This window comes from Cryptotermes secundus, unplaced genomic scaffold (assembly GCF_002891405.2).
Source record: "Cryptotermes secundus unplaced genomic scaffold, Csec_1.0 scaffold49, whole genome shotgun sequence".
NCBI lineage: Eukaryota > Metazoa > Arthropoda > Insecta > Blattodea > Kalotermitidae > Cryptotermes > Cryptotermes secundus.
The window spans coordinates 1,311,897-1,338,776 of NW_019744106.1; the positions used below are offsets into that span (position 1 = coordinate 1,311,897).

General features: G+C 37.1%; 1 protein-coding gene across 5 annotated transcripts; it reads left to right on the top strand.

Moving 5' to 3' along the window:
- Positions 1 to 26,880, top strand: LOC111874343 (SH3 domain-binding protein 5 homolog). Of its 5 annotated transcripts, none has more exons than XM_023869774.2 (8): positions 1 to 348; positions 5,550 to 5,612; positions 6,827 to 7,004; positions 7,502 to 7,620; positions 11,417 to 11,500; positions 12,963 to 13,496; positions 15,010 to 15,228; positions 20,419 to 26,880. In XM_023869774.2, exons 1-7 carry the CDS (start codon positions 286 to 288, stop codon positions 15,220 to 15,222), a joined length of 1,254 nt encoding a protein of 417 aa, XP_023725542.1. In that variant the 5' UTR covers positions 1 to 285; the 3' UTR covers positions 15,223 to 15,228; positions 20,419 to 26,880. The 5 variants fall into 5 exon arrangements, with proteins under 5 accessions (XP_023725542.1, XP_023725543.1, XP_023725544.1 ...); XM_023869775.2 differs by having other exon boundaries at positions 20,469 to 26,880; XM_023869776.2 differs by having other exon boundaries at positions 21,125 to 26,880.

Genomic DNA, 26,880 nt, shown 5'->3' on the forward strand with positions numbered 1-26,880 from the left:
GGTATCTAAGTAATCTAAATAATAAAAATGTTTTACGTTAGGAAATAGTTCAACGAGTGGGAGGAAAGAAGGATAACGAAGATGGTAACGCATTGACCTTGCACAGATAGAATCTTAAACGAAAATGACTCATCGTTGTGAGTAGGTTTATTGCAGTCCTTGTGACGCTTGTGACAGGTATGAATTACTTGAGATAGATGCGAAGGAAATAAGCAGAGCAGGACAGTTTCTTCTTATGGGTGAAACTGAGAGACGTTTGGGAAGAGTTCGTCTGCACAGTAGGTCATGGAGCATTCTCGCTGTGCTCCAGACGAGAGTGGTGATGTAGATCTGGACCCCAGAATACAGGTAACTGAATACTATTAAAATATAAAAATGACATGAATGTTTCATGAGGTTTTCTAAAAGATAATTTTATGTGATTGATCTGGCATTTTGGCATATAAAGATAATAAATGATAGACTGTAATACAGGAAGAATACATTTTCTAGGTAACGATGGTCATGCTTCCAAAGGTGTTCATGGCAAATGTTACTGAACTAACCTAATATAATAATTATTATTTTATTCAAAAAGGTGGGTCACAGCTACAAACAACATCTGCAAATCTCTGGATGTTATCAACAAACACATCTCCCTTGAGGATACACTTTTCTTAGCTTAATTCTACTGAGTAAAGTCTTTATGATGTTACCTGTATTGTTTTATTACCTAGTATTAAATTTTAGCGAAGTTCTAGTTCTAGCCTTAGTCTAGCTTTTGTTATGCATACTTTCAGTGAATGCCTATTATAGGCCATTCACTGTTGGCATATACATAAATAAAGGATGGAACAGAATGGAAATTTCACACCTTACATAAGAGGAGGAATCACCTGTTGTTGTTGTTGTTGTTGTTGTTGTTGTTGTTGTTAGTAGTAGTAGTTGGCGGTGGCGGTGGCGATGACAGTAGCAGTAACGTTTTCATACCCGTTAACATTGGATAAAATTAGCCAATGACAACCATTGCACGAAGCAACACACTACTAATCTCATTACATGTATTTTAGTTGAAATGATTCCAGGATTTGAAAACTTGTCTTTTAAGGAATGGTTGGGGTCTTGGTTATAATGAAATATCTGTTCTGTTTTACCTAAAATAAGTTAGTGTTAATTCTACTAAGACTGTAGATAATGCTGCCCCAATCACATGTACAGAGTGCCTCTAAATGGTGTTTACTATTTTAATATCTTACTGCATGCAGTATGTGTTAGATACTGTTACAAAATAGAAGATGGCTTAATATTCAAATCAAAAAGTATAACGCAGAGTCAGTAAGTTTAATATGAACATTGTGAGTGACTGAAACAGTGTCAAATTGGTATGCTACCTTAAACCATTTATTTCTGACACTAATGTAGGGAATGCTGGTCATGGTAGCCGAGCCGTCTAAAGCATGCACTGTCTTTGCTCGCTCAGAAGCTGGGATCTTCGAATCCCTTCATGGCATGGATGTTCAGTGTTTGTGTACAGGTAGAGGCCTTGCGACGGGCTGATGACCTGCCCAAGGAGTCCTAACCAACTGTCTAAGATTGAGTAAATCAAAGTGAAATGGAGGGTTTCATGGAGATAGGCCAAGGCCCAAATTGGGGCTGTAGCACCAAAGAAAAAAAAAGATGTAGTGAACTTCTGTGTATGTTTCTTTGATGTGTTTTGTGCTATCCCATCATTATCAGCAGTGGGGAGACTAGGCCTTATCTGCAGAAAGCCTGTAATGAGAAAATCTGTTAAGGTGAGAGGCAGGGCCATGCCATGGCTCAGGTGGTTAGATCCTGCATTGTCACAGCAGAGGCGCTGGTTCAGTTCTGTGGTAGTTCTTGTGAACTTTGTGGTGGGCAGAGTGGTACGGGGGAAGAACTTTAGCCCCGTGGTTTTCACCCACCAGTTATCATTCTACCAGTGCACCAGACTTGGGCATCATCCTGAACTGCTACTAAAGACCCATTTGTTGCCACATTTCCAAGGAGCCTTCTTTAAACCCACCTCTACAACTAAAGTAAACAAGATTGTGTAGGTTATATTGTACATATAACCAGCACTCCAGAAGGAAATATAAATGAGATGAGTATAATTAAGACTACAATGACCTTTTCCCTTATAATGAAGGAACATTGAATTCAGATAGTGCTGTTTGCTGTTATTTGGTACTTATTCACATGGAAAGAAGTCAGAACTGTAGGTCGGTGCTGAATGGATAACCATAAAACCAATGACTGAATAAAATGAAGCTAATTTTAATGTTGTCTAAACTCAGCAGAGATTCTTTGAGTTTTATTTATTGTAATTGTGTTTGTTTTTCCTTTAGATACAACTATAATTTACAAATCCTTTCTACCAACCAAGAATACTAATAGATTGGAGAGTCAAGATTATCATAATAGTTATTATAAAGATTACTCTCTTCTAGAATGTGATTCTATGTAGTCTGATAGATAGTTCAGTGTTTTGGAGGAATCTGCTGCTTCCATCTTCAGGGTAGAAGAGTACTTCTAAAGACACTACATTCAAACCTTTTGAACTGGATTTAACATGGTCATTACTTCCTTTACTTATGTATTATTTGATATTATTCCATCTTTGATATTGTTAAATAAAGAGCATACTTATGTTGCAAAAATCAAAAGATTCTACAGGATATAATGGCATTTCTAGTAAGATATTGAAATATTGTAAACTGAGATAAGTAAACCATTGTGTCACATATTTAATGCATTTTTTGAGCATGGAATATATCCTGATAGAATGAAATTTGCCTCATTAAGACCTATATACAAAACAGGTGAGAAGGCAATTATGGCAAACTATAGACCAATGCTAATAAGTTTTTCTAAAATTTTTGAAAGAGTGGTGCACAATAGGATAAAGCAACACATACATACAAACAATTTAATGTCTTTTGCACAGTTTGAATTTGGAGAAAGCAATAACACAGAAATGGCAATATATACTGTAATGTATATAGTTACTGAAGACACCGTTCAGATTGTTAATCAGTTTGTATAACAACCTACAAGTATCGGCTACAATTAATTATAACACTGTTGTGGGTTTCCACACTTTACAAACCGTACAACCAAATCTCTTCACACTATCACGATTCACTCGTTACAACTGAAATTGGTGACTACTACAATTCAACTCACTCCTTACTGCTCACTGCTAGCTAGATTCCAACTCAACTTTTAGGCTGCTGCCTTGAGCACTCACTTCGGCGACTGATGCACTTAACTCTTAACTGCTGACTGGAGAAGTGTCTTCGGCCGCTGATACACTTTAAGTAACTTTGGCAGCTGTGTAGTTCCCTTATATAGTTGCAGCGCCTGCCTGTTATGCAATGGGTACCGCTGTTGCCTGTTACCCATGTTACGTCACCACGGGTAGAGGGGCGGGGTGTTGACTCGCCTATTACCATAGTCACGACATTGCTACAATGCCGCCACGTACCGCTGGGGAGGGAGGGGTCCTCCGTTGCGCAACATGTCACAATACATTAACTAATCATATTTTAGAAACGTTGGCCTCAGTCATTCATTAGGAATTTTTTGTGATTTGACAAAAGCATTTGACTGTGTGAGTCATGATATTCTTTTGAGTAAATTAGCAACATACAGCATTGGTGGTAAAGTAAAAATATGGTTGAAGTTCTATCTGGAAAAGAGAAGACAAAGAGTTGAACTCTATAATAATGAAAATGGAAAATGCTGTTCAGACTGGGGAACTGTCAAATATGGAGTGCCACAGGGCTCGATTTTGGGTCCTTTGTTGTTCCTTTTATATATTAATGACCTGCCATCAGCATTAAGTACTGAAAACAAGTCATTGCTGTATGCCGATGATACAAGTATATTAGTGTTGGGTATTAATATCGATAAAATTCAAGAAAGGTCTAAACTTATGTTAAATTCCTTAAGTAAGTGGTTTAAATACAGTGGCTTATCCCCAAACTTGAGGAAAACTAAAGTGTTAAAATTTGAAACAATCAATCATGACAATATGCCTGTACATTTAAAGTTTAACGATGAATTATTACAAGAGGAAACTCATATTAAAGTTTTGGGCATTGAAATTGATAAGTTCTTGAATTGGAAGACACAAGTTGAATCATTGTTACCCAGATTGGGAAAGGCATGTTATGCAATACGAATTATGAAAACATATAGTAATGTTACAACACTTAAAATGATATATCATGCATACTTTCATTCACTCATGAGATATGGAATAGTTTTTTGGGGTAATTCGTCAGAGGCCAAGATCTTTCTCATACAAAAGAAGACTATTGGAATAATAATGGGGATGAAACATAGAGAGACATGTAGGCCAGCATTTATAAACTTAAATATATTAACACTGGTGTCTCAATATATTTTATCTCTGATGACTTTTATGATAAATAACTTGAATATTCTATTTTTAATTATTCAGTTTATGAGAGACTGACAGGACATGAAAGAAATTTACATGTCCTACAATCACATTATGCAGTGAGGCAGAAAGGGCTCTGTTGCATGAGTATAAAAATATTTAACAGTCTGCCTGATTATTTAACTGATTTAGTACATGACAAAAACAGTTTATAAAAGAAATAAGGGGTGTCCTAACACATAATCCGTCATATACTGTTGATGAATTTTTGCTCTTCTGTCAGGATCAGCAGCTAAGGAATAGAAGGGGAGTGCATGCTGACTGATGGATGTCCCACAGTAGGCATCAATATAGACATTAAGTGTAAATATAAAAAGTAAAAAAAGTAAAAGTAAAGCTATCCCTGTACCAGGCTGTGGAGGCCCATAGGGTTGTGAGACGTTGAGGGTCCCACATTATCTAGACAATCGGCTCAAAGGTGGCGGTAAGGTTGTCAGCCTTACGCGCTGGCCATGCTTTACTCCCCAAGAAAATTATTTAATTAATTCCTGGTACTCATTTCTGTTAGAGGCTGAGTAAACCTCAGGGCCTGCGTATTTTATGTATTTATTTAGATGCACATTGTTTGCATTTATGTTTATTTGTTATTGTGATATGGCATGTTGGAATTGTGAATATGTATTGTTGTTTGTAAAGCTTGTGACATGTTTCATATTCAGTGCAGATTGCACTTATGAATATCCTGAAACGCAGATGTATGTATGTATGTATGTATGTATATGAAACATTAAAATCATACCAGACATGCATATGTACACTCTGTACATGTATGTATCAAATGTAATTTTCTCCACGCCTCAGAGAAAATTTTGCTTTGATTATACATATAATAGTCAAAGGGGCATTCCGTAGTGTGGTTGGTTGAGACGTCATGCTACAAGCTGGAAGGTCATGGATTCAATTCCCGATGAGGTCACAGACTTTTCCAATTGACGCAGTTAAAAAATGCACCTTCCAAGTGGAAGCCAGATTCATTACTGTTACTCCAAGTTGCCTAGTTACTAGAGATATTAAAATTTTCAAGTTGGAAACTCATGTTGTGTGTTTATATGTATAGTAAGTAAACTATTTATTTTCTTTACAGATTGAATTAGAAAAACTGAACAGTGCAACTGATGAAATCAACAAATTAGAAATAGAATTAGATGTAAGTATACACAGTTTATGGTTTTGCCTTATGTATCATTTATTTAGAAAACCTCTTAAAATTCAGTGCTATCCGAACAACTGTAGTATGGGGCATTCATTATTAGAGGGGGTGGGTTTCCCCATGCACTTAGACCAGTTATTGGTCCATTATGCGTCCCCATTAATTTCTACTGTCGCCATACCCTTCCAGTACTGGTGCTCGCTATCAGCCCCACTCAGCCAGCGAGGTTGGCCCACTTCTGGCAGTGGTACCCGATACTTCCCCATCTACCGGAGGTATTAGAAACTACTTGGGCGGGAAACTTTGCCTAATTTTGCTCAGAGGTCTCCTAAAGTCATGAAGATCTTTTACATGCCATAAATCTACGACACAGAACCCACGGCTTAAAGTCCCTTCCGGAGGACTTGTTCCCTGAATTTTTCCACCCTTAAAAATTCCACGACCTCCGCCGAGTTTTAACTTGCGTACCTTGAGTCATGAGGTGGGAATGTTACCCCTAGATTACGGAGGCTGCTAGTATGGGGCATGCTAAACATTCTTTAAGAAATGGTTAATACCAAAAAATTTATTTTTTTTTAATTTCATCTTCTGCCCTGAATACCCCAGGATAATAATAAAAATACTTTTATATGGAATAAATATATGTTTGTTAGCAAATTTTCTGGCTGGTCTCCCATGGAAACAGTCCTTTTGGCACCATGGTCATTATTCATAGTTTTTTAATTCAGGTGAAGCAGACAGCCTAAAGTTATGGAGAATGCAGAAGACTGGCAAGTTCTAGATTGAGAGATGATCGGAACATAATTGTACACAAAAATTGAATCTGAACCTTTATTCCAGTTTCAGCGTCAATTTGTTCATACCCCACACATACTCACACGCGCATGTGCGCGCGCACACACACACACACACATGTGATGAAACTAATGAGTGCAGTTGACAGAACGTAGTTAAATGTCCCAGTAAACCATAATCTTATTGTTTTATTTACATGTAGTCTAATGCAGTGGTTCTCAACCTTTGTGAGGCTGCAGCCTGGTAATTTTTTTTATGAGATGAGGCCCGGTACTGGGCCCTGGCCCAGCGGTTGAGAAACACTGGTCTAGTGGGATCATTCAGCTCCTACCCAGATGTGGCCCATCAGAGTGTGATATATTTTTTCTGTTTTATTTAAATGACAGTGAGCATTAGCTTTGTCAAATTATTTGCAGGAAGCAAACACAGCATTCAGGTTGCTTTTGAATGAATCAACACGTCGTTTAAAACTGCTGAGTAAGAAGTTGGGGAGTTGTATTGAGCATGCCCGACCATACTATGATTCTCTTGAAGTGGCAAAGAAGGCTCAGCTGGAGTGCCAGAGAGCAGCTGTTCAGTTTCAGAGAGCCAATGGTACATGTTCATCAAATTATGCCTCTTAAATATTGCTGGTGTAGGTAATACTAAATTTACTCTGTAAATAGTAAAGTGGAAATGATTGTATGACATTTCCATAAAGCAATTCCAATACTTCAGCTGTAAATATATACTGAATTTGATTAGATGGAACAACATATTAAGTTGTAGCTTATAAATAAGTGTTTTTTTTTTATTTGGATGTATTATGAGATGCAATAATACAGCATATTATTGAAGCTGGTCTAGCTATATTGCTTTGAATTTGCCATCATGGTGTATATGGAGATTACCATCACCACCACTGCTGCTGCTGCTGCTACTACTACTACTACTACTACTACTACTACTACTATACTACTGCTTCATAATCACCCCCATGTTATGTGATCCTAAGTAACCTCTGTAATTCACAGTGCCAATAAAGAACATAGACCACCTGACACACATTGCAGGCTACGATGATAATGTAGAGATGCTGTTTTACGTTACAGAAATTCATCAGGCAGCTAAGGAGACAGTAGCCTTGGCCGAGCAGCGATTTCTCAGCAAGCAGCACGAGTGGCAGTTTGATAATGCATGGCAAGAAATGCTTAATCATGCCACCATCAAGGTTTGGAACTTCTCTTAACTTGTTGCAAAATTTTTGAAAAGGAGATAAACCTCAACTGTTCCTTCTCCATCTGTGGTCTTAATGCTAAGGTTATCATGAAGAAAGCCTTCAGTTAAACTTTTCTTGAGAATTTACTATGTAAAATACAGCTTATGTTACTTTGAGAGGGTTTGTTTGATTCATGATATTTAGTGAAGCAGGTACCACCTATGCAGTTTCTAGGTTCCATGATGATTTGAGGCTGTATTTCATCAGGCAATAAGTTAAGTTGTGAAAGTATTATCACGTGTTAGATGTATAACGCGCGACAAGTAACTTCACGCCTTATTTGAATATAGCGAATTTGTTACACTCGCTCTTACAATCACACAATTCACAATCTCACAATTACTGCCATCGGCAGTATCACAAATTGTCACATCAAATCTTCCAACCACGTGTTTAGGTCTTCTTCCTGCGGCTGCTGCTATATTTCAACTGTCTTCAGCGGCAGCTATGTTTTAACTAACTAAGGCAGCTGCTAGACTTCAACTAACTCCTTAGGCAGTGTGGTTCTCTTATAAACCCTCAGCCAGACAACGGGAAAACACCTCCCTTCCTTGTTGCCTAGTCGCCGTGTTTACAGGTGTTGCCGGGCAACGCTGTTGAGAGTTGTTTACTGCTGCATAGCAACCACGGCATCCCCTGCTACATCACCGCGAGGGAGGGGGGCGGAGTGTTGACCGGCCTGGTACCGTAGTAGCGGCAGCACCCGATATTGTTACGTCACTGCTGGTGGGGGAGGGGATGTCCTCCATAGTGCAATACGTCACACTGCATCCTTCTTAAGGCTGTTCGTCCCGAATAGCCTAACGGTACATCCCCGTTCCTTTTATTTGCAGGCTGTTCTTGCAACGTCTTCTTTCTTGTCCTGCTACTCCTCTTGCAGCAACTATTTTCCATCTGTTACATCCGCTCCCCTCTTAAGACCAGCTCGTCTAGAGCGGTTTCCTGATAACTTGCCAGAAGATCCAGTTGTATCACATTCATCCATCACACATTCATTCTTGCTCGGGTGGCCAGTACTTCTACGTTACCGGCTCCTCCTCGATCCATTTTTTCTTTTTCCGCTTTGGAGGGGGCCTACCCCTCCATAAGGTCCATTCCTTGTTTTGTCATAATCCGACAGAAGATCCGGCTATTTGCTTCACGATCTTCCTGCTGATGATCTTGTAGAAGGTCTTCTTATGAGTACTTCTCCCTCCTAGGTGCGATCGCTGTCCTGATCTGCACCCTCCGATGGCGTTCTTGGTTGGGTCCTTCAATTGGTTGCAGACTCATAGTAGCTGTTTCAGATCTCTGTCCTTTATGCCAGTGTTGCATTCAGGGCACTTCCAACATGTATTCTCCTCTGTAATCTTCATTCTGGTGGTGGTCATTTCTTTCCACAGTTCACAATTTCTTTGGGTCGAAGATTTCCTGAAGATGTTCCTCCTATGCCATGCCACTGTTGCACTGTGGGACATCTTCCTGCTGGTTTTCTTCTGCCATGCCACTTCCACACTGTGGCTCATCCCTGTGCGGGCTATGGCCAACTTCTTCTGGGGTCCACAATTTTCCCGTGTCGAATTCTTCATATTTCGCTGGTTTCGGGCCCTATGCCATTACTTCTTCGGTTCTCTGACTGGCATTACTTCGGCGTCTTCTGCAGGGACATCTCATTGTTCTGCTGCCTGAGGTTTCCTGTCCAGTGAGGTTGGCCGTTCTTCCAGACGTGCCTCCATTTCTTGGCAGGCCGTCATCTCTTTTTCTGGTTTTCATTGCTCCTTCTTCAGGTTCTCCAGCTGGTATCACTATGGGGACCTCTTCTTGTTGTGCTGCCGCAGGTTTAGTGTCCACTGAGGCTGGCTTTTCTTCTTGTAGATGTGCCTCCATCTCTTAGCAGACCATAGTCTCTTCCTCTATTTCGGGTTTAAATGCATACTTCTATATGTAATAATACAAATGCCATTGTGAATGCAACAATTTATTTGGTTGTAGTTCTTTGTCTTTTCTTCCTCTACACTACATGTTTTGGCCGTAACTGGCCATCATCAGGTGTATTTTTCACTACATAGCTGTCACACTGCACACAATCCAAAATCTAAAACACCAGCCTGTCAGTTTTGTTTAGAATCTCACCAACATATGCTCATCAACTTTATTTTAGAATTCCAATTTAAAAGTTAAAGTTTTAAATCACAGGGATCCCTGCTCTGTGTCTCCATGTGCTGCAGCGGCTATTTCTTGTTTTCAGCACCGTTCAAGAAATAACTGCTGCAGCACATGTAGACAGAGCAGGTATCCCTGTGATTTAAAACTTTCAATTTTGAATTTTAAATTTAAAGTTTAAAATTTTAAATTGGAATTCTAAAATAAAATTGACGAGCATAAGTTGGTGAGATTTTAAACAAAACTGATTTTGGGTTGTATGCAGTGTGACAGCTTCGTAGTGAAAAATACACCTGATGATGGCCAGTTACGGCCGAAACATGTAGTGTAGAGGAAGAAAAGACAAAGAACTACAACCAAATAAATTGTTGCATTCATGACGGCATTTGTATTATTACATGTAGAAGAGTATAGTGCAACAGGATGCTTAAATATAATATATTAAATGTGTACCCCATCTCCGTGTGGCTGGTGCCCGTTTCTTTTTGCATGGCTTTCGTCTTTGCTTGGGTAGCTTCAATTCTATGTTGGAGTGTCTCATCCAACTCTGACCACACAGATCGCATTGCGGCCTTCATCTCTTCCATGTCGGCTTTTCTGTCGGCTTTCATCTCTTCTTTGTCGGCCTTCCTATCAGCCGCCCCTTTTCTTGGTTGGCATCTAATTTGGCCATTAAATCGTCATTCTCTTTCTTCCTAGTGGCCGCCATCTCTTCTTGGTAGGATTTCATGTTGGCATCCATTCTTGCCAGCATTTCTTCTTTGTCTGTCTTTCTATGAGCCACTGCCTTTTCTTGGTTGGCCTCTGCCTTCACCTGGTTGGCGTGTAATTTTGCCAGCATGTTGATTATTTGCTGCATATCTTGTTTCTCCATTTTGTAGCAGTATAATTCGTTGAGGCGTGTTCAAGTTCGTAAACCAATTCTGACACCAAATTGTCACGTGTTGGTTGTATAACACGCGACAAGCAACTTCACTCCTTATTTGAATATAGCGAATTTGTTACACTCGCTCTTACAATCACACAATTCACAATCTCACAATTACTGCCATCGGCAGTATCACAAATTATCACATCAAATCTTCCAACCACCCATTCGGTTCTTCTTCCCGCAACTGCTGCTATATTTCAACTGTCTTGGGCGGCTGCTAAATTTTAACTGTCTTCGGTGGCGGCTACATTTTAACTAACTTAGGTGGCTGCTAGACTTCAACTAACTCCTTAGGCAGTGTGATTAATACACGGTGTCATTGAAGCAGAAATGATATTCATCATACATTATAAAATCGAAGTGTAATAACAGTTTCATAATATATGATGAATATCGTTTCTGCTGCATACTTTAGACTTTAGGACCAGGCATAGCTCAGTCAGTATAGTGAGTAGGCTATGGGCTGAATGACCACTATGGGTACTGGGGGGCTCCATCCCCAGGGGTAAAGCAGCACAGTGTGAAGTTGACCAGTCACCTCCATCATTTAATGCCAGGGTTAAGAATGGTCCAGCTATACCTCTGTCTTCATGACAGCTTAATCACATGATTAAGTACATGGACAGTGTTACCTGTACCTCTTTTATGAATCATATTTTTCATGTTGCCGGAAAGGTTATGGATGCAGAGAACCAGAAGGCTGAAAGTGGAAGAGAACACCAAAAAAGGGCAACTCTCTTCAATGCAGCTGAGCAAAAGGTAATTTTGTTATTGTGACAGTTATAGCAAACCATTTTCACATATGCCATAAATAGCACACCAAATTTTTTTTGGTATGCAGTTTTTGTAAAGCAATAGTTTAATAAAAATATGATTGAATTTATAATGAAGAATTAATTTGCATGTGGATAGGGGTTGATGAGAATGACATTTATGTTCATGTATGCAGAAAATTTGCTCTTTAAGTTCAGAGATTTAGCCTTAAAAACGTTTGCCATCCTTTGGCTGGCAGTGGATATTTCTTTGTTTAAATCATCATTGTCTCTGAGAGATTGTTGTGAATCAGAGTATTGTGAACAGAATTAATCTGTCTTTTTTGTGTCTTGTTTTTATTAGTAAAGTCTTATAGAAAATTTTATTTCCTCCATTCACTCTGCATGGTTGAAACTGTTTTATAATCTTTTTTTTTTTTTTTTGTTTGGTGTAAAATATATTGAAACCATTATGCAAGGTTTCTTTTGGGACCAAAGGTTTTGAACACAAAGCTGAGGAAAATCTGAATTCCATGAATTTATTGACTTTGAGTCACTGAAACTGAAGATTAAAAGAAGGTCAACCTTAATTCATTAAATTACAATTACAAGAAAATCTGTAATTCTCAGTTCAGAAAATATTAAAGATGTGAAGAATGTTAAATTATTCTTCGCTGCTATCATGTCTACATGATATCCACTTAAAACAACTTAGGAAATATTCACATAGTGTAACAGTTCTAGCTTGTTTGGTCCATTAGTATTTGTTGACAGCATAAAATTCGTTTTGTTTAATTGTCTCAAAAATCTGATGATGGGAAAAGTGCATTAGGCCTAGAATGTGAGGGTCATCTCTGTCCACATTTTTTGTTCTGATAAAAATATAGCGAGTTATGAATGAAATGCATGCGTAATCACTCTTTGGTTTTCACGTGAAGTATTCATTATATTATTGTAATCAAAACTGAAATATGGTAGCAGATTTCTGTAAAAATTTCCCAATATCAAATTTCATTACAGTCCATTTAATGGTGCTTGAGCCATCCATGCAGACAGACAGATGAATAAACAAATAATGGCAAAGCTTGTTAGTATGTGCATTTTTCATTACTTTTGTTTTTGAGGTCTGAATGCACTGTAATGAACTGACACACAAGCATTAATATTTTAAACTTTCATGCTTTATAGTAATATATGTAATTAGAAACTGGGCTAGAAGATTACATATTTCAACCATTTTTGGACATTGCAAGTACTCATTATAATGACCATAGTTATGAATTTTACAAATTCTTGTATTGAGGTTGCACTGCCACTAATCCATTGATGTTTCATAGACCTTAAAGTAGCTGTACCCACTCCTCTGAATAGATAAATGTTCTGTCCTGCATATTATACATTAAAGAGCAGAAGTATGAAATTGACATTGAATGTTTGTACGTGAAGTACATAAGTGTTGTCTTTGTTAGGTACAACAGTTGGAGCAGCGTCTTCGCCGTAGCATAACCAAATCACGGCCATACTTTGAGGAGAAAGCATTGTGTCAGGGTCAACTTGCAACACAGAAAGACAGAGTAGAAGAATTGCAGCAAGCTGTGACTAAGGTTAAGAATGAATATGCAGAATCACTCAGGGAGCTCGAAAGAATCTCAGAAGAAATCCATTACAAGCGTGGTAGTGGTTGTTTACATAAGGTCGCTGATGATTTGGTGCCACCACATGGGCCACGGGAGCCTGGAGTGGGAGCAGAACTTAATGTTTATGACGTTTCAGAGTTCGACGGTACTCACTGTAGTGGTGGCACAGTACAGGAGTGGAAGGACTCTCAGTTAGACAGAAGTGATGGAACAAATAAGATGTCAATATTGACTGACTATGAGTTGGAATTGGACCGTTGTGATCTGCGATCTCTAGGAAGTGTTTCTGTTGGAACAAGTTCTGCTGCAGTGAGTGAAAAGGATGATAGTGAAGTTGTGGATGATGATGATTATGAAGAAGAGGAGGTAAGAATTGTACTTAGCTGATAAAATTTATAATAATCTTATGAACTTGATAAGCCACAAGTAAAGTAAGGTAAGGTAAAGTTGTCCCTGTTCTTAACTAATTAAACACTATACAATGAAAGTGTATGTGGGAGTGGGTGTATACGATGGGAAGTTATGTTTTAATTATCACCATGAGAAAATCATAATTCCAAAATATCGTTCTCTATAGGAGATAGCTCATTTCCTGAGCTTGCCGAACAGTCAGATTTTCCCACACCAAGTGGACAGACGGAGCCACCAGAAGGGACAGAAGCAAAATGGTGACATTGGTTGAGAAAATGGAGCCTCACACTCTGATACGGTCCCTGCATTTGAAAGGGAAGTCACAGCCAGGGAGATCCACAACCACATGACCGCTGTGTATCAGGAAGTTGTACCATCATATGACACAGTGGTCAGGGGGAAGAGGCGCTTTCATTGTGGACAGACAAACCTTGAAGATGAATCCCAAATTGGAAGACCATCTCTCGCTGAGGAACCAGGAATTGTGGCACAAGTGGAAGCTTTGATCCTATCCAACTAACTATCAAAGCTGTTGTTCATGAGGTCCGCATTAGCCATGGGTCAGTTTTCAGTATCATCCATGACAAGTTGCACATGACAAAGGTCACTGCACGTAGGGTGCCACAGTTATTGACACCAGTTCAAAAACAGCAAAAATGGATGTGGCAAATAAACTTTTGCAGTTGTGTCAAGACGAAAAGGTGGAATTTTTTGACTGCCTGATCACGATAGATGAATGTTGGGTCTACCATTATGACCCTGAACCCTGAAGCAAAGGAAATGAGCAAGCAGTGGAAACATGCAGACTTGCTAACACCAAAGAAGGCCAAATCCCAGCCGTCGTCAGGAAAGGTGATGTTGAGTGTGTTCTGGGATTGGTGGGGTGTCATCATGACCGACTATGCGCAAAAGGGCGTCAGCATCACTGGCAAGTACTACCAGAACCTTCTGAGAAAATTACGGGATGAAATGAAGAAAAAACAATACAGAATGCTGGCCTTGCAGAGGGCATATGTAGAGAATTTCAATTCAGTGTGCAATTTCTTGCACCTGTATCTCTGTTTCTTCTGGGTTATCACTACAATTTTATGACTTCCTTACGTACAGAAGTAAACCTGCACAAATAGCTCATGCAAAAAGTGACAGTTGGCTTGGAGTCACTTATTGTGATGAAATTACTGCAAAATGCCTTCATTTTATGAGATTTTTACACATATGTAATATTAATGTGTTAATGGTGCTGATCTCCTCCTCTTGTTGTTAGGGTGCAGTCCGTCTTGTAGCCATGCTCATTATATATCACAGTTTCACTGTGTACATAATTAGAAGTTTGTTCTTAAGATTACATATTTAAACCATTTTCAGATATTGCAGGCACACAATATAAAATCATTTCTACAAATTTTTTAAATTCTCATTATATTGATCTTACCCCTGTTTTCTAAAAACACCTGTTACTGGATTTTAGGATCTGGAGATGCTGAAACAGAGAGTGCGAGAGCTGGCAGTACGACCTATCGATGGAGGAGAAGGGCAGAGTAGTGACAAAAAGTGGGAGAAGGAACTTAGTGCTACTGTAGACAAACTAGACAAAAGATTACTGCAACATGAGTCAGATATGGGTTTAACTGCAGTTGCTGCAGAGACAGAGAAGTCCCTCAATGCAAACAGCATGGATTAGCCACACGTAAGTACCTACTGTGACATGGACATGGGTTCAGAATAAACATTCACTTGTTACTTCAGTATTATTGGGGCCACGTCATTGCTCAAGTGGTTAGTTACTGGCTTCCCATCGCGGTGGCCCGTGTTCAATCCCGGGTGTGGTCAAGTATGATTTGTTGTGGACAAAGTGGAGCTGCGGCAGGTTTTCTCCGATTACTTCTGTTTCCCCTACCAATCTTCATTCCACCAATTGCTCCACAATCACCCTCACCTATCATCTGGGACTGGTACAATAGGCCGAAGTGGCCACAGTGCAAGGGACTTAGTCCCACCCCACTAGCAATAAAAAAAAATGCTTCAGTATTAATTCAGTCATGTAGTTTTATGTTATGTTGTGATTTAATAATTTTCACTGACTACTGTTCATGTAATGCAAGACTTCAAGAAGAATGGGAGAGCTGGAACAATAGGTGTACAGAAAGAGAAAATGGATGGTGTGATTTGAATCTGAACAATAGAAGAGTTTATGGACTTTATGAATACTTTCAGTTACTTCACTTAAATGAAGTATCAGTTCTACATACTGAATAATTTATATACTAAGAATTATTATGTATATGTATAATATTTCAAACTGCTATAGTGAATTCATATAATTTTCATGAGTGGATGACAAAACTAATTTATATTTTATATACTATATTACTTCCAATATAAGACACCCTCAAATTTAAGATGCGTCTGATTTTTAAATGAGGGTTTTAGGGAAAAAATAGAATGTCATATTTATTTCAGTGAACTTATTTAGAAGACATCAATTAAAATATACCAGAATGAAATAGAAATTTAAAATTTTCACTGCAAGCAGATTCCTTTCTATCTTTTTAATCAGGCAGTTCATCCATGACCTTTCAGTTGCACTTTTATTATCTGAAGATGATGCATCCTTGCCACTTTTTCACAGTTGTTCAAAAGAATGTCATTTTAATGTCACTTTAAAAATGATCATGGAATAATATTTACTGGCACTTCTTTGTAAGCTTATGATATGAACTCCATGATTATTGATGCTGATACTCGTTTTATTTTGGCACTTGATGTCAATATATGATTGTCTTTATTCTGCCAGGCATCATAATGTTTATCAGAAAGATGCTTGAATTGCATGTTAGTTGACACACCAGGTGGTTGTAATAAAGTTGTCATGCCACTAGGAATTATCACTAGATTGGTGTTTTTGTACCTTAATCAATAACAAAATGCTGAAATTCAGTCAGTTTAGTTTGAAAATCCGAAGGAAGTTTATGGCTAGTTTTCATCCTTAATCATCATGATAAGCTTTTTCTCTTCATAAACTTTTCACACCATAAACAGATATGTTACTGTTTCTAACTTTTTTTTTGTGGACATTAAGGCCTCCCTAGTGACAGGTAATCCTTTATTTCATAAATCTTTGAAATACTCCAAAACAGAGACATCAGTCTCAGGATTTCCCCCTTTCCTTGGTCCAGAAAAAGACTTCCTATTTTTCAGACATGAAAACAGTTTTGTTTTTATGATTCACCAATGATGCATGCATGTCTCACTTACTGTATACTTTCTACCAGCTGCCTGATTACCTATCTCATCATTCCACAGAATAGCTTTTCTTTTGAATGCAGCATCATGTGTACAATGCTCTTCCATGGGTAAAAACTGGTAGAAAACTGAACACACTGAACAGTAAGAATGTCAGGTAGTGACTGAACTGAAAGTTTGGGGTTGACTCACAGTTAACCTTGTGGGGGAGGATGGATGATGTTGCTTGATGACTCACTCTGAATATGATGTCTGTGTTAGGTTCTTATTGCATTGCATTGCAGTCCATTCCATGAATCCAGAGTTAGTCAGAATGACTGTAGGATGTGGAATATGTCATATAAACACAAAAACATATGTACAGTACCGATGGAGTTCTCACACAGGAGAAACCAAGAATACATAGTGACTACACACAAGGCTATTTAAAGATACAGAAGTTATTTTCTAGACAATAGGTATTCATCAACAGAGTAGAATGAGAGTGCGTTTAAGTATCATTTCAGTGCTATTTTAAATTGTGCTTTTTCATTCATAAGACCTTTGAGATCAGAAGGCAGGTTATTGAAAATTTTGTTCCCAGCATAATATGCGCTTTTCTGAAAGCATGAGAGGTTAACAGTTACAAAGACAAAACAACTCCGTCCAGTGTGACTATTTAAGTTTTACTATTTGAAAACTTAGCACCCTTACATGTTTCGATCCTTACGGATCATCTTCAGAGGGAACATTGATACTTATTTGGAAACCACTATCACAATGGTGTTCCGAGTGCTAAACTACATACACACACAATGCCTGGAATACACAATATACAGAAAATCCAACTTTTCACAATCACAGCAGCTTTCCTGGTATTAAAGTGTATAAAACTTTGTTGTTTAACTTAAAATTTATAAAAGAAGTAGATTCATGTCACTTCTCCTATCATCTTTCTTGAAGGGGGCTGAACTTGTGCCGCCTGTCTATCTTGAGAAGGAGATTCTTAGTATCGTCCGTGTTTATTCATGGCTTGCTGTGTTGTTTTCACAACAATTGGTCTATAAAGACAGTGTTTGTGTCTTGTGTTAACACCGTGGACGTCCGCATTCATCTGAAAAAGTTCTTCATTATTTGTACTAAAGTTTACTTACTGACTTACTCACTCATGGAGCTGAGCCCTTCTGGAGGAGCCGCCAATTCAGGAGCTACTCAAGAATTTCCAAACATTTTATGGAACACGAAGGTTCATTTCCATGTTCACAAAAGTCCTCCACTGGTCCCTATCCTGAGCCAGATCAGTCCAATCAATACCATCCCATCCTATCTCTCTAAGATCCTTTATGATATTGTCCACCCACCTATGCCTTGGTCTTCCCAGTGGTCTCTTTCCTTCTTGTTTTCCCACCAATATCCTATATGCATTCCTTGTCTCCCTCATTCGTGCTACATGCCATGCCCACCTCATCTTCCTTGACTTGATCATTCTAATTATACGTGGAGAAGAGTACAAGTTATGAAGCTCTTCATTATGCAGTTTTCCCCAACCTCCTGTCACTTCATATCTCTTCGGTCCAAATATTCTCCTCAACACCCTGTTCTCAAACATCCTCAGTCTATCTTCCTCCCTTAATGTCAGAGACCGAGTTTCACACCCATACAGAACCACAGGCAAAATTATAGTTTTGTATATTCTATTTTTTATGAAGTTTATTAATGACTATATATATTCACAAGGAAAAGTTAAGTTCTGTAGTCTCTTACATAGATCTCTACAGGATTACGGGATTTGATACCCATCATGTTTCTTACAATTTTCTTTTGCAATGTAAATACCTTTTTACTGTCAGATGAATTACCCCAGATAGTTATTCCATACTTCATTAAAGAGTGATAGTAAGCAAACTAGATTGATTTGAGAGTGTCAATGTTACTGATATGTAACATGAATCTAACTGCATGACATGCTCTACTTAGCTTTGGAATCAACTGATTGATATGGTTTTTCCAGTTTCAATGATTATCAGTTTGGAAGCCAAGGAATTTTGTGTTTTCTCTATCTTCTACATATATTTATCATTATATCCAGTGTTTAATGGATATTGTCCTGAGTTTTTTGTTATGAATTTTATTACATTTGTTTTTCTAGGTTCAGGGACAGCTTGTTTGCAGAAAACTGTTTAACTCATTTGCGAAAGAACATTGTTTGATAGCATGCAGAAGTCGTCTCAATTTTTACCAGAAATTATAACACTAGTGTCGTCTGCAAATATTATAGGTATTGATGAGGTCTTTAGTGTAGGAGGGAGGTCATTTATATAGATTATGAAATGCAAAGGCCCTAAAATTGACCCTTGTGGAACTCCATGTTTTACTATTCCCCAATTTTATTAGGTACTTTGGACTGAATTTGATGATTTTATTTCAATCTTTTGTTTTCTATATGTTAGGTAGGATTTGAACCAACTTAACCTTGTTCCTTGAATGCCAAAAAAATGTAATTAATTAATTAATAGAATTTCATTCAGAGAAAACCTGCCCCAGCGCCACTTCGTCCACCACAAATTCCACTTGACCAGACCTGGGATCGAACCCAGGCCGCCACAGTGGGAAGCTAGAGACTAACTGCTTGAGATATGATGCCGCCATTATAAGTACATGGTCATTCAACTTTTGTATTAATCACACAGGGATGGAATTATTTAGTGAATCAGAAAGTAAAATATACCTTTACAGTTTTTCAATTAACACCATAACAACATGGTAACATAGCAATATAAGTATAAAAATCTAAAATATTCACTTGATAATATACATATATATATCCAGATAAAATCAATTATTGAGTTATTTTATCCCTATAATTAAAGAATTCATCTATATTATAAAATATATGTAAATGAAGAAACAGTAGTAATGCTTTCTTAAATTGATTGTTATTCCTGGACAACTGTTTTATATTGCTTGGAAGACTATTATAAACTCTAATTCCAAGATACTGCCGACCCTTCTGAAATACTGTTAGATTTGATAAGAGGAAATGTGAATTTGAACTATTTCTAGTTACTATTTTGTACATATCAGAATTTTCTGTAAACAGTTCCATATTATTAACAACAAACATCAAAAGGGAATATGTATATATTTGGGAGGGCAGTGGTAGTATTTTCAATAGGGTAAAATTTTGTCTGCATGAATCTCTGTTTCCAGCTCCTACCATTATTCAGACAGCTCTCTTCTGCAGTCTAATCCAGATTCAATAAACCTCAATACACACAAATAAAAAACTAGAATACTATATTACAATAATACAGAACTATTACAGAAGCAGGCACTTTTTCTCACAGTTTTGTGGTCTGTAAATGTAACATGTAGGCCAATATGGCGGACTGGTATTCTAACCTAACACTGTGATTGTGGTTACCTCTTTCTGTCACTGTCTTTGATCAACCAACTAATGAAGAAAAATTATGTTGATATTTTATATAAGATAAAGCAAATGTACACAATGCGATCAGCTATATGGCTGCATTAGATAAGTCCTTGGCGAACGAGTCGTAAGTCGAGGATTGTGTTCTCAGCAATCACCCTATTTAAACCTGATTGTTCCGATGAAGTATATTGTCATAATCTATTTATTTTACATATTCCTTAGTCTTTTCAGCAACGTCGTCGTATGTAATTGGTAAATGGAACTGGTTCCAGGGAATGGAGTCCTTCCTTAGAAGATAATAAGTGTCCAGGGACAATGCTGCTTTTTTTTTCTGGCTGGAAGAAACGATGTTTCACAATCTGTTTCAGTGGGAGTTTTTTAAATTTATTTATTTCTGTCTGGAAGAAACGATGTTATAGGCACCACCTTACTACTTTTTCCATTCTTATTTTCTGAGGCTACTACATGGATAGTTTGCACACTGGTGAATAGTTCCTCAGAGTTTAAGAGGCACCTCAAGTTTTTCAGCTGGAAAGAAAATGTGGAAAAATTGGTGTCTTATATTCTAAGTAATAGTGTATATGGGTATATGATAACTGCAAACTCTCTGAATTTTGTGCCTGTAACTATCAAGATTGGATAACAAAACAAATTTAGCAACCTGACCCTGAGTACATCACATTAACATGTGCTCATGAACAAGTAAAAGGAAATTAAATTCATATTGAAACTGTGAACAAGGATGATACTAACGCTTCCTTTCTTTATGTATAATAACCTTACTTATTATGTAATGTAGGTTATGTGAGATGAATGAGCACTTAAAAGGTCATGATTCTGATCAGGCATTTTGTTTCCTACTGTAAACTTCTTCCTTTTAAACTGGCTGTTTCTTCAGTGAGGATGAGTGGTTTTATTCTGCTTCCAGCAGTTGATCCGGCACACAATGTGATCACCCAGATTGTACAGACTGCAGAACATTTCTACTTTTATTTGTCAAAGGATCTCTTTTTGTGGTTTTCATTATCCAGCCAGATGAGGCCTTTAAGCCCTAACAGGACAGATTCTGCTAGGCATGCTGCAGTGTGACCTGATAAATACTCAGACACTGGTTATCTGTTATGTGTAATTCATATTTTGATGCATGGTAAAGTAATGTGGGAAAATGGATTTCCATGACATGGTTTTCATGAGTATTATGTTTCTCTTATTCAACTTTACAAACCAGCTTGACCCTTCTTGGATAAGCTATGATTCTAGGTGTTACAAGAGAAGATTTAATGTTCAAAGAACAATTTTGAAGGCTGTCAGGGTAATGGTTTGGAAATGGCTCAGATTTGCAGTAGAGCAACAGTATAATGTACTCTCCTTCCCTCCCCCCGATTACTTAATTTGGTTTGCTTACATAACATTAGTGAATTTATATTTTACAGTTTTGAAATTATATCTCTTTTGCATTGTGTGTTAGGGTTTCTTGAAATCTTTAGTTATGCTAAGAATCTGTGAAAATGTCCAAATTTTGGACTGAGTGCAGTACCTAAAGTTTTGAAATTTCAAAGAACAGATTTCGAATATAGTGTTCCTTAATACTGGAAGTTATTTTTATTTCTTTTTGTTCAAGTTATATTTCAAATTAAAATTTTCAGTAATTTTTATTCATGAAAGTGTCAAGGAATCTTATAAACTAAAATTTTACAATAATTAATAGAAAATATTTTATTATTTAATGATATTTGAATTACATGAAAGAAATGTTTGGTTAAGACCTAATTTTGATCTTCCCATATAATGTGAATACTTAAAGAATAGAATGTTAAAACAAGCTTGTAAAATCGCTGTGCCAAAAAGATCTCCATGTTTGTGTAGAAGAACTAACCAGTGATAATTTTTGTGTTTTATATTGTTGATAGTATCTTAGATTTAATTTAGATCTGTGTCAATTTTTTATCTTTGTTTGATGGTTGGTGCCCAAATTCTGCAGTGTACTTATCTGTTAGCTGTATTCACCACAGCATGTTTCCCTCAAATCTTCTAGAATTGTCATGTTGATCAGAACATCCTAAAATCACATACTTTAGAATAAGGGTGCAGTATACTTAGAAACTTCTATCACAAAAATGATATATAATACATTTTTGCTATATGTATGTGTTGTAACGGACGTTTTGTGTTTCACCAATAACAGACTTCATACAACACTGTAAAATTAGTTGGAAAAAAAGATGTTGAAATAAAGAGATCTGATAGAATCGCAGAAAAAATTGTTCAGAAATATCAATTTAAAGAAAGAATGTGCTCAGTAAGACCAATAAAATGAGTAGGAGTGTAGTTAATATCTATAACATGCCAAGTAGACCTAATATTGGAAATTGCATGGCAGTGTCATGATTACTGTGTATATTGGCTTTTGTCACTGGTGGCATTCTTTTGTTTTGATGGTTATACAAGTTATATTCATCCAGAGGCATATATTCAGATGATAACATGCCCACATATTTTGGAGCTGTATCATGTATTGAAATGTATTTTTCAGTAATCAAAATTTGTATGAATTTTTATGGGCATAGGGGAGTTGTGAAGTTTATGTTTAACCATGTCATTATGGTGCCACTAGACCAAAATATGGCCCAAATATTCAGTATTCTGATTTCAGGTTATCAGTATTTGTCTTACTGAATAATTGACTCTTAGATAATACTTAAAACTTCGTCATGCAGCAAAACAGGTGAGAGGATGAAAGCACTTGCATTTAAAGACATGAAACTGCTGCATGATATGACTGGTAAAAGTACAGCATGCTTTCTAAGAGAGCCACTATGATAGCTGGATATTGGCAACCTAGAATTGGTTATTTGCTCAAACTCTTGCTAAAGATGTGTTTACTGTGTGTTATGGTCTATTTGCAATAAGAAATGATGATGATGATGATTATTATCATCATCATTATCAGTGTTTGCTGGCCTTAAGTTATAGTTTCAGAGACAAGAACATATGTGTTACATTTGTATTCACCATTCAGCAGTGTCTCCCCCAAAGAGCCACAAGGATTAAAGAAGTTTCTTATTCTTAATGCTGTTTAAATGAAGGTTCCTCCTACCTGGATGGATGTGTGTGTGTATTTGTGCGTGTACACATCTCTGTGTATATCTGACTACTTTTTGTTTTTACATAGAGGAATTTCATATTTTCCTCTAAATTTTTCTTTGAGGGAGTCATGCCTTTAGAATGATTATTTGAGTAAATTGGAGTACAGTTATGCTCTTATTGTGTATAACAAAAATTTGCTGACATTAAGAATTTGTAAATTTTATAATTTCTGACTAAATGAAGACTCTGTAAAGCACAGTTTTTATATTATTATATACTGCAATTAGAATTCAGCACTTTCATATATCTCATTTCTTATGGGACTCAGACTGTGTTAGTTACTGTGTCACTATTCGAATATAGGAAATATGCATCATACATGACCATAAATATGTTGTTATGCACCAGGATGCAATGAAAGTTTAACAAAATACACATTTAATTAAAAACCAATATGAGACCGAAAATATAATTTTTATATGTGTAATTGTTTGGTGTTAGTGTAGTGAATTTTGCTGTTGAACAAAGAATGAGAAACTGCACTACATAGTCGAGGAGGCTTGATGACTTGTAACTGTACACTGAAATCAGTATAGGATGTTCTCCATTTTAAACAGTTTTTAAATCTTAACTCTCTGCCCATTCCATATAAACATTAATATGTGGTTCTTTTGGTCCAGATTTCTTCTTGGGGGGATTACATTTCATCTGAGATTTTACTACATGTTATTACTTTAGAAGGGATGGGGCACTTTTAATTTTACTACAGTCTGCTGTGTTGCCAAGGACTGATGTTGTTATTTCTAGACATGACATTTTTAAGAACCGAGTTTGTTTCTGTGCCACACAAATTCAGGTTGTTTACTCACAAGGCAGAAACACGTTTTTAAGTGCCATTTTTTAAAATGTAGGTTTGATCTTTTATTTCTGGTATTATTTTTTCTAATTGTCAGTTCAGTAGGCAAATGTGTGTATATTTGAAATGAGCTGAAAGCAGTTTCACTTTCATTGTTGCATTTCTTTCCCATTTTTTGGGAAACTGTTATTACCTGTCATCACTGTTTCAATATATGTAGATGTATATATTTGGTTATTTTATGATGCTGTAGTGACTACTGAAGTCAAGTAGTATCAAGTGAGGTAAGGTAGAATAGTTATGATAGGAAGGATGTAGGAATGGACTAGGCCTGTTTTAAGGCATGAGCCTGACATTCACCAAGGGTGGGAGGTTTATGAAAAACTTCAGTCAATGTAGCCAGCATTTTTTTTTCATGCCAGTTAATGTATATTCTTTTTATGCACTATATTGTCATGTGTAAGGGGGTACGCGTGACAAAAATGGCAGGTTATAGGTCGGATAATGGATTTATTAGGCGTCTCTATTACAGTTACACTTGCTTAAAGTAGTTAACACATTTAACTCCTTGCTAATGAATCGTTCAGTGTTGTCTGGATCTTGCACTGGTGTCTAGCCTCTAGTCTCCTTCTTCTCAGTATGACTGTGTCTCATCTCTGTGTCTGACTCCTGCCTCTTTACTTAACCTTTCAGCCAACTGAATATGCCATGCTGTTCCCAACAGTTAATCTTATTATGTCCCTGCGTTGCTGTGCTTTGAACGATTCGTTGCCTTGGATATCGGCTTTCAGTAGTGAAAGTTATACTGCATGAATCAAACCCTAGTAACTGAAGCCATTGTACTGGGAAAGTGCCCTGTTAATACTCGATGCCGAGGGAATCAACATCCAGTCTGACTCTTCTATTGTAGCAGAAGGAAAACTGGAAACATTTGTAAAATTCATACCAGTTAAAATTATATATTGAAGACAGTGGGTATAATTACATGACATGTTGATTGAATTTGACTATGTTCACTGAAATTGTAAAAATGTAAATGCTTCATTCTGATATCCAATAGAGCACAACAAACATTACAAATCACAAGACTAAGTTTCGGAGTATGTAGCTCTATGAAGACATTCTAGAGGTCCATTCAAAGAATGTTAACTGCAGTTCACATTTAATATGCAAAACATTTCAGTTATGTTCATATAATATGCAAAATGGAAAAGTACATTATCGCTGTTAACATTTAAAATATGGAGGAACTGGAGATTGTGGTCTACTGAGATGTGATGCTGCGTAGTCTGGTAGATTGCTACCAGTGTTTTGGAGGAACTTGCTACATCCATCCATCTTCAGTGTACAAGAGCAAGCGAAGCATGGAAATAAGTGATCCTAATATTGGGAAAGAGAACCAGGACCAGAGCTGTGGGCTGTCCAATAGGAGATGGTAGCACCAAGAAGTGACAGTTGTGCTAAGGGCGAATGTAGGGGTAAAATGTAGGAGGAGGGAAGTTGAACAAGAATTTGAATCAAATGAATAAAGAATAATATAAATTGGTAGCGTGAAAGAATTAAGATATATAGGACCACATTTTCAAGGCTCAGCATACTATTTTACCCTGAAGATGAATACAGCAGTTCCTTTGAAATGTTGGTAACAATCTACCAAACTGCAAGGTGTCACATCACAGAAAATGGTAACTTTAACTAACTGCCATAAGAGCCTCAAATCTCATATGGAGACATTATTCATTTTGAAACCTCTTCAGTGTATGTACTTATCCTTGCCGACTCAGTTTACTTTTGGCATGTGTGCAAGGAAAGTTGCAAAAATTTGCTTCTTAGCTTCATGACATGTCTTGCCATCCATCTGCTTGTAACAGCTTGAGAAGCACTGAGCAGATTTTCATGAAGTTTGATGTTGGGGAGTTGTACTAAAATTTGTCAACACATTCCAATTTTGGTTAAAATTTGACAACAATAGCAGATACTTTGTCAACTTGCTTTTCTGTGTGCATCACAGATGGACTTTGTAAATATTCATTGACATTTGAACAAAAGTTACAGAGAAAAATAAAGCAAACATTTGATGGCCAGCAGCATGTTTTGCTATAAGTCATATTTTTTAAATAATTAAACATGGATATGTTTATGCTTCTAAAGGTAAAACCAGAGTAAAATGCTAGAATTGTTACATTGAGTACATTTCACAGCTTGTGAGATTTGAGGTTCTCACATCAGTGATTATGAAGATCACTGTCTTCTGGAACGTGACACCATGTAGCCTGGTAGAAGTGTACCAGCGTTCTGGAGGAGCATACTGCTTCCATCTACGGGGTTGAATCGTAAGTCAGGAAAGCTAACAACAAGGAGACTGTGCTTACTGATTGCCTGGCTTATTCTGTCCTGAAGATGGAGGCAGTACATTCTTCCGAAACACTGGTAAATTTCTTAAAGACCACACCACATTGCATACCAGAAAATAGTACTGCTATTCATATCCTAACTTGTTTGAGAATATATTCTTTGTGTTGAGACAGTTGTTTAGTTGCAAAATGTTGTTATATGGAATGTGAATACCCTTAAGATGTATCTTATTTAACATCATATAAAGGGATGTGTATATTTTTGTAATTCATGTAATATTACTGAATTTAACTCTCATATTTTCCTTTTTTTATCTTCACATGAAACACTTGTTTCATTATCCTGTGAATAGTTATATTTGAAATAAAACTGTTGCATGAAATCTA

Coding starts and splice junctions, on each gene's coding strand:
- LOC111874343 (XM_023869774.2), top strand. CDS start 286: ATGGAGCATTCTCGCTGTGCTCCAGACGAGAGTGGTGATGTAGATCTG. Junction 5,613..6,826: donor AATTAGAAATAGAATTAGAT/GTAAGTATACAC, acceptor AATTATTTGCAG/GAAGCAAACACAGCATTCAG. Junction 7,005..7,501: donor TCAGTTTCAGAGAGCCAATG/GTACATGTTCAT, acceptor TTTACGTTACAG/AAATTCATCAGGCAGCTAAG.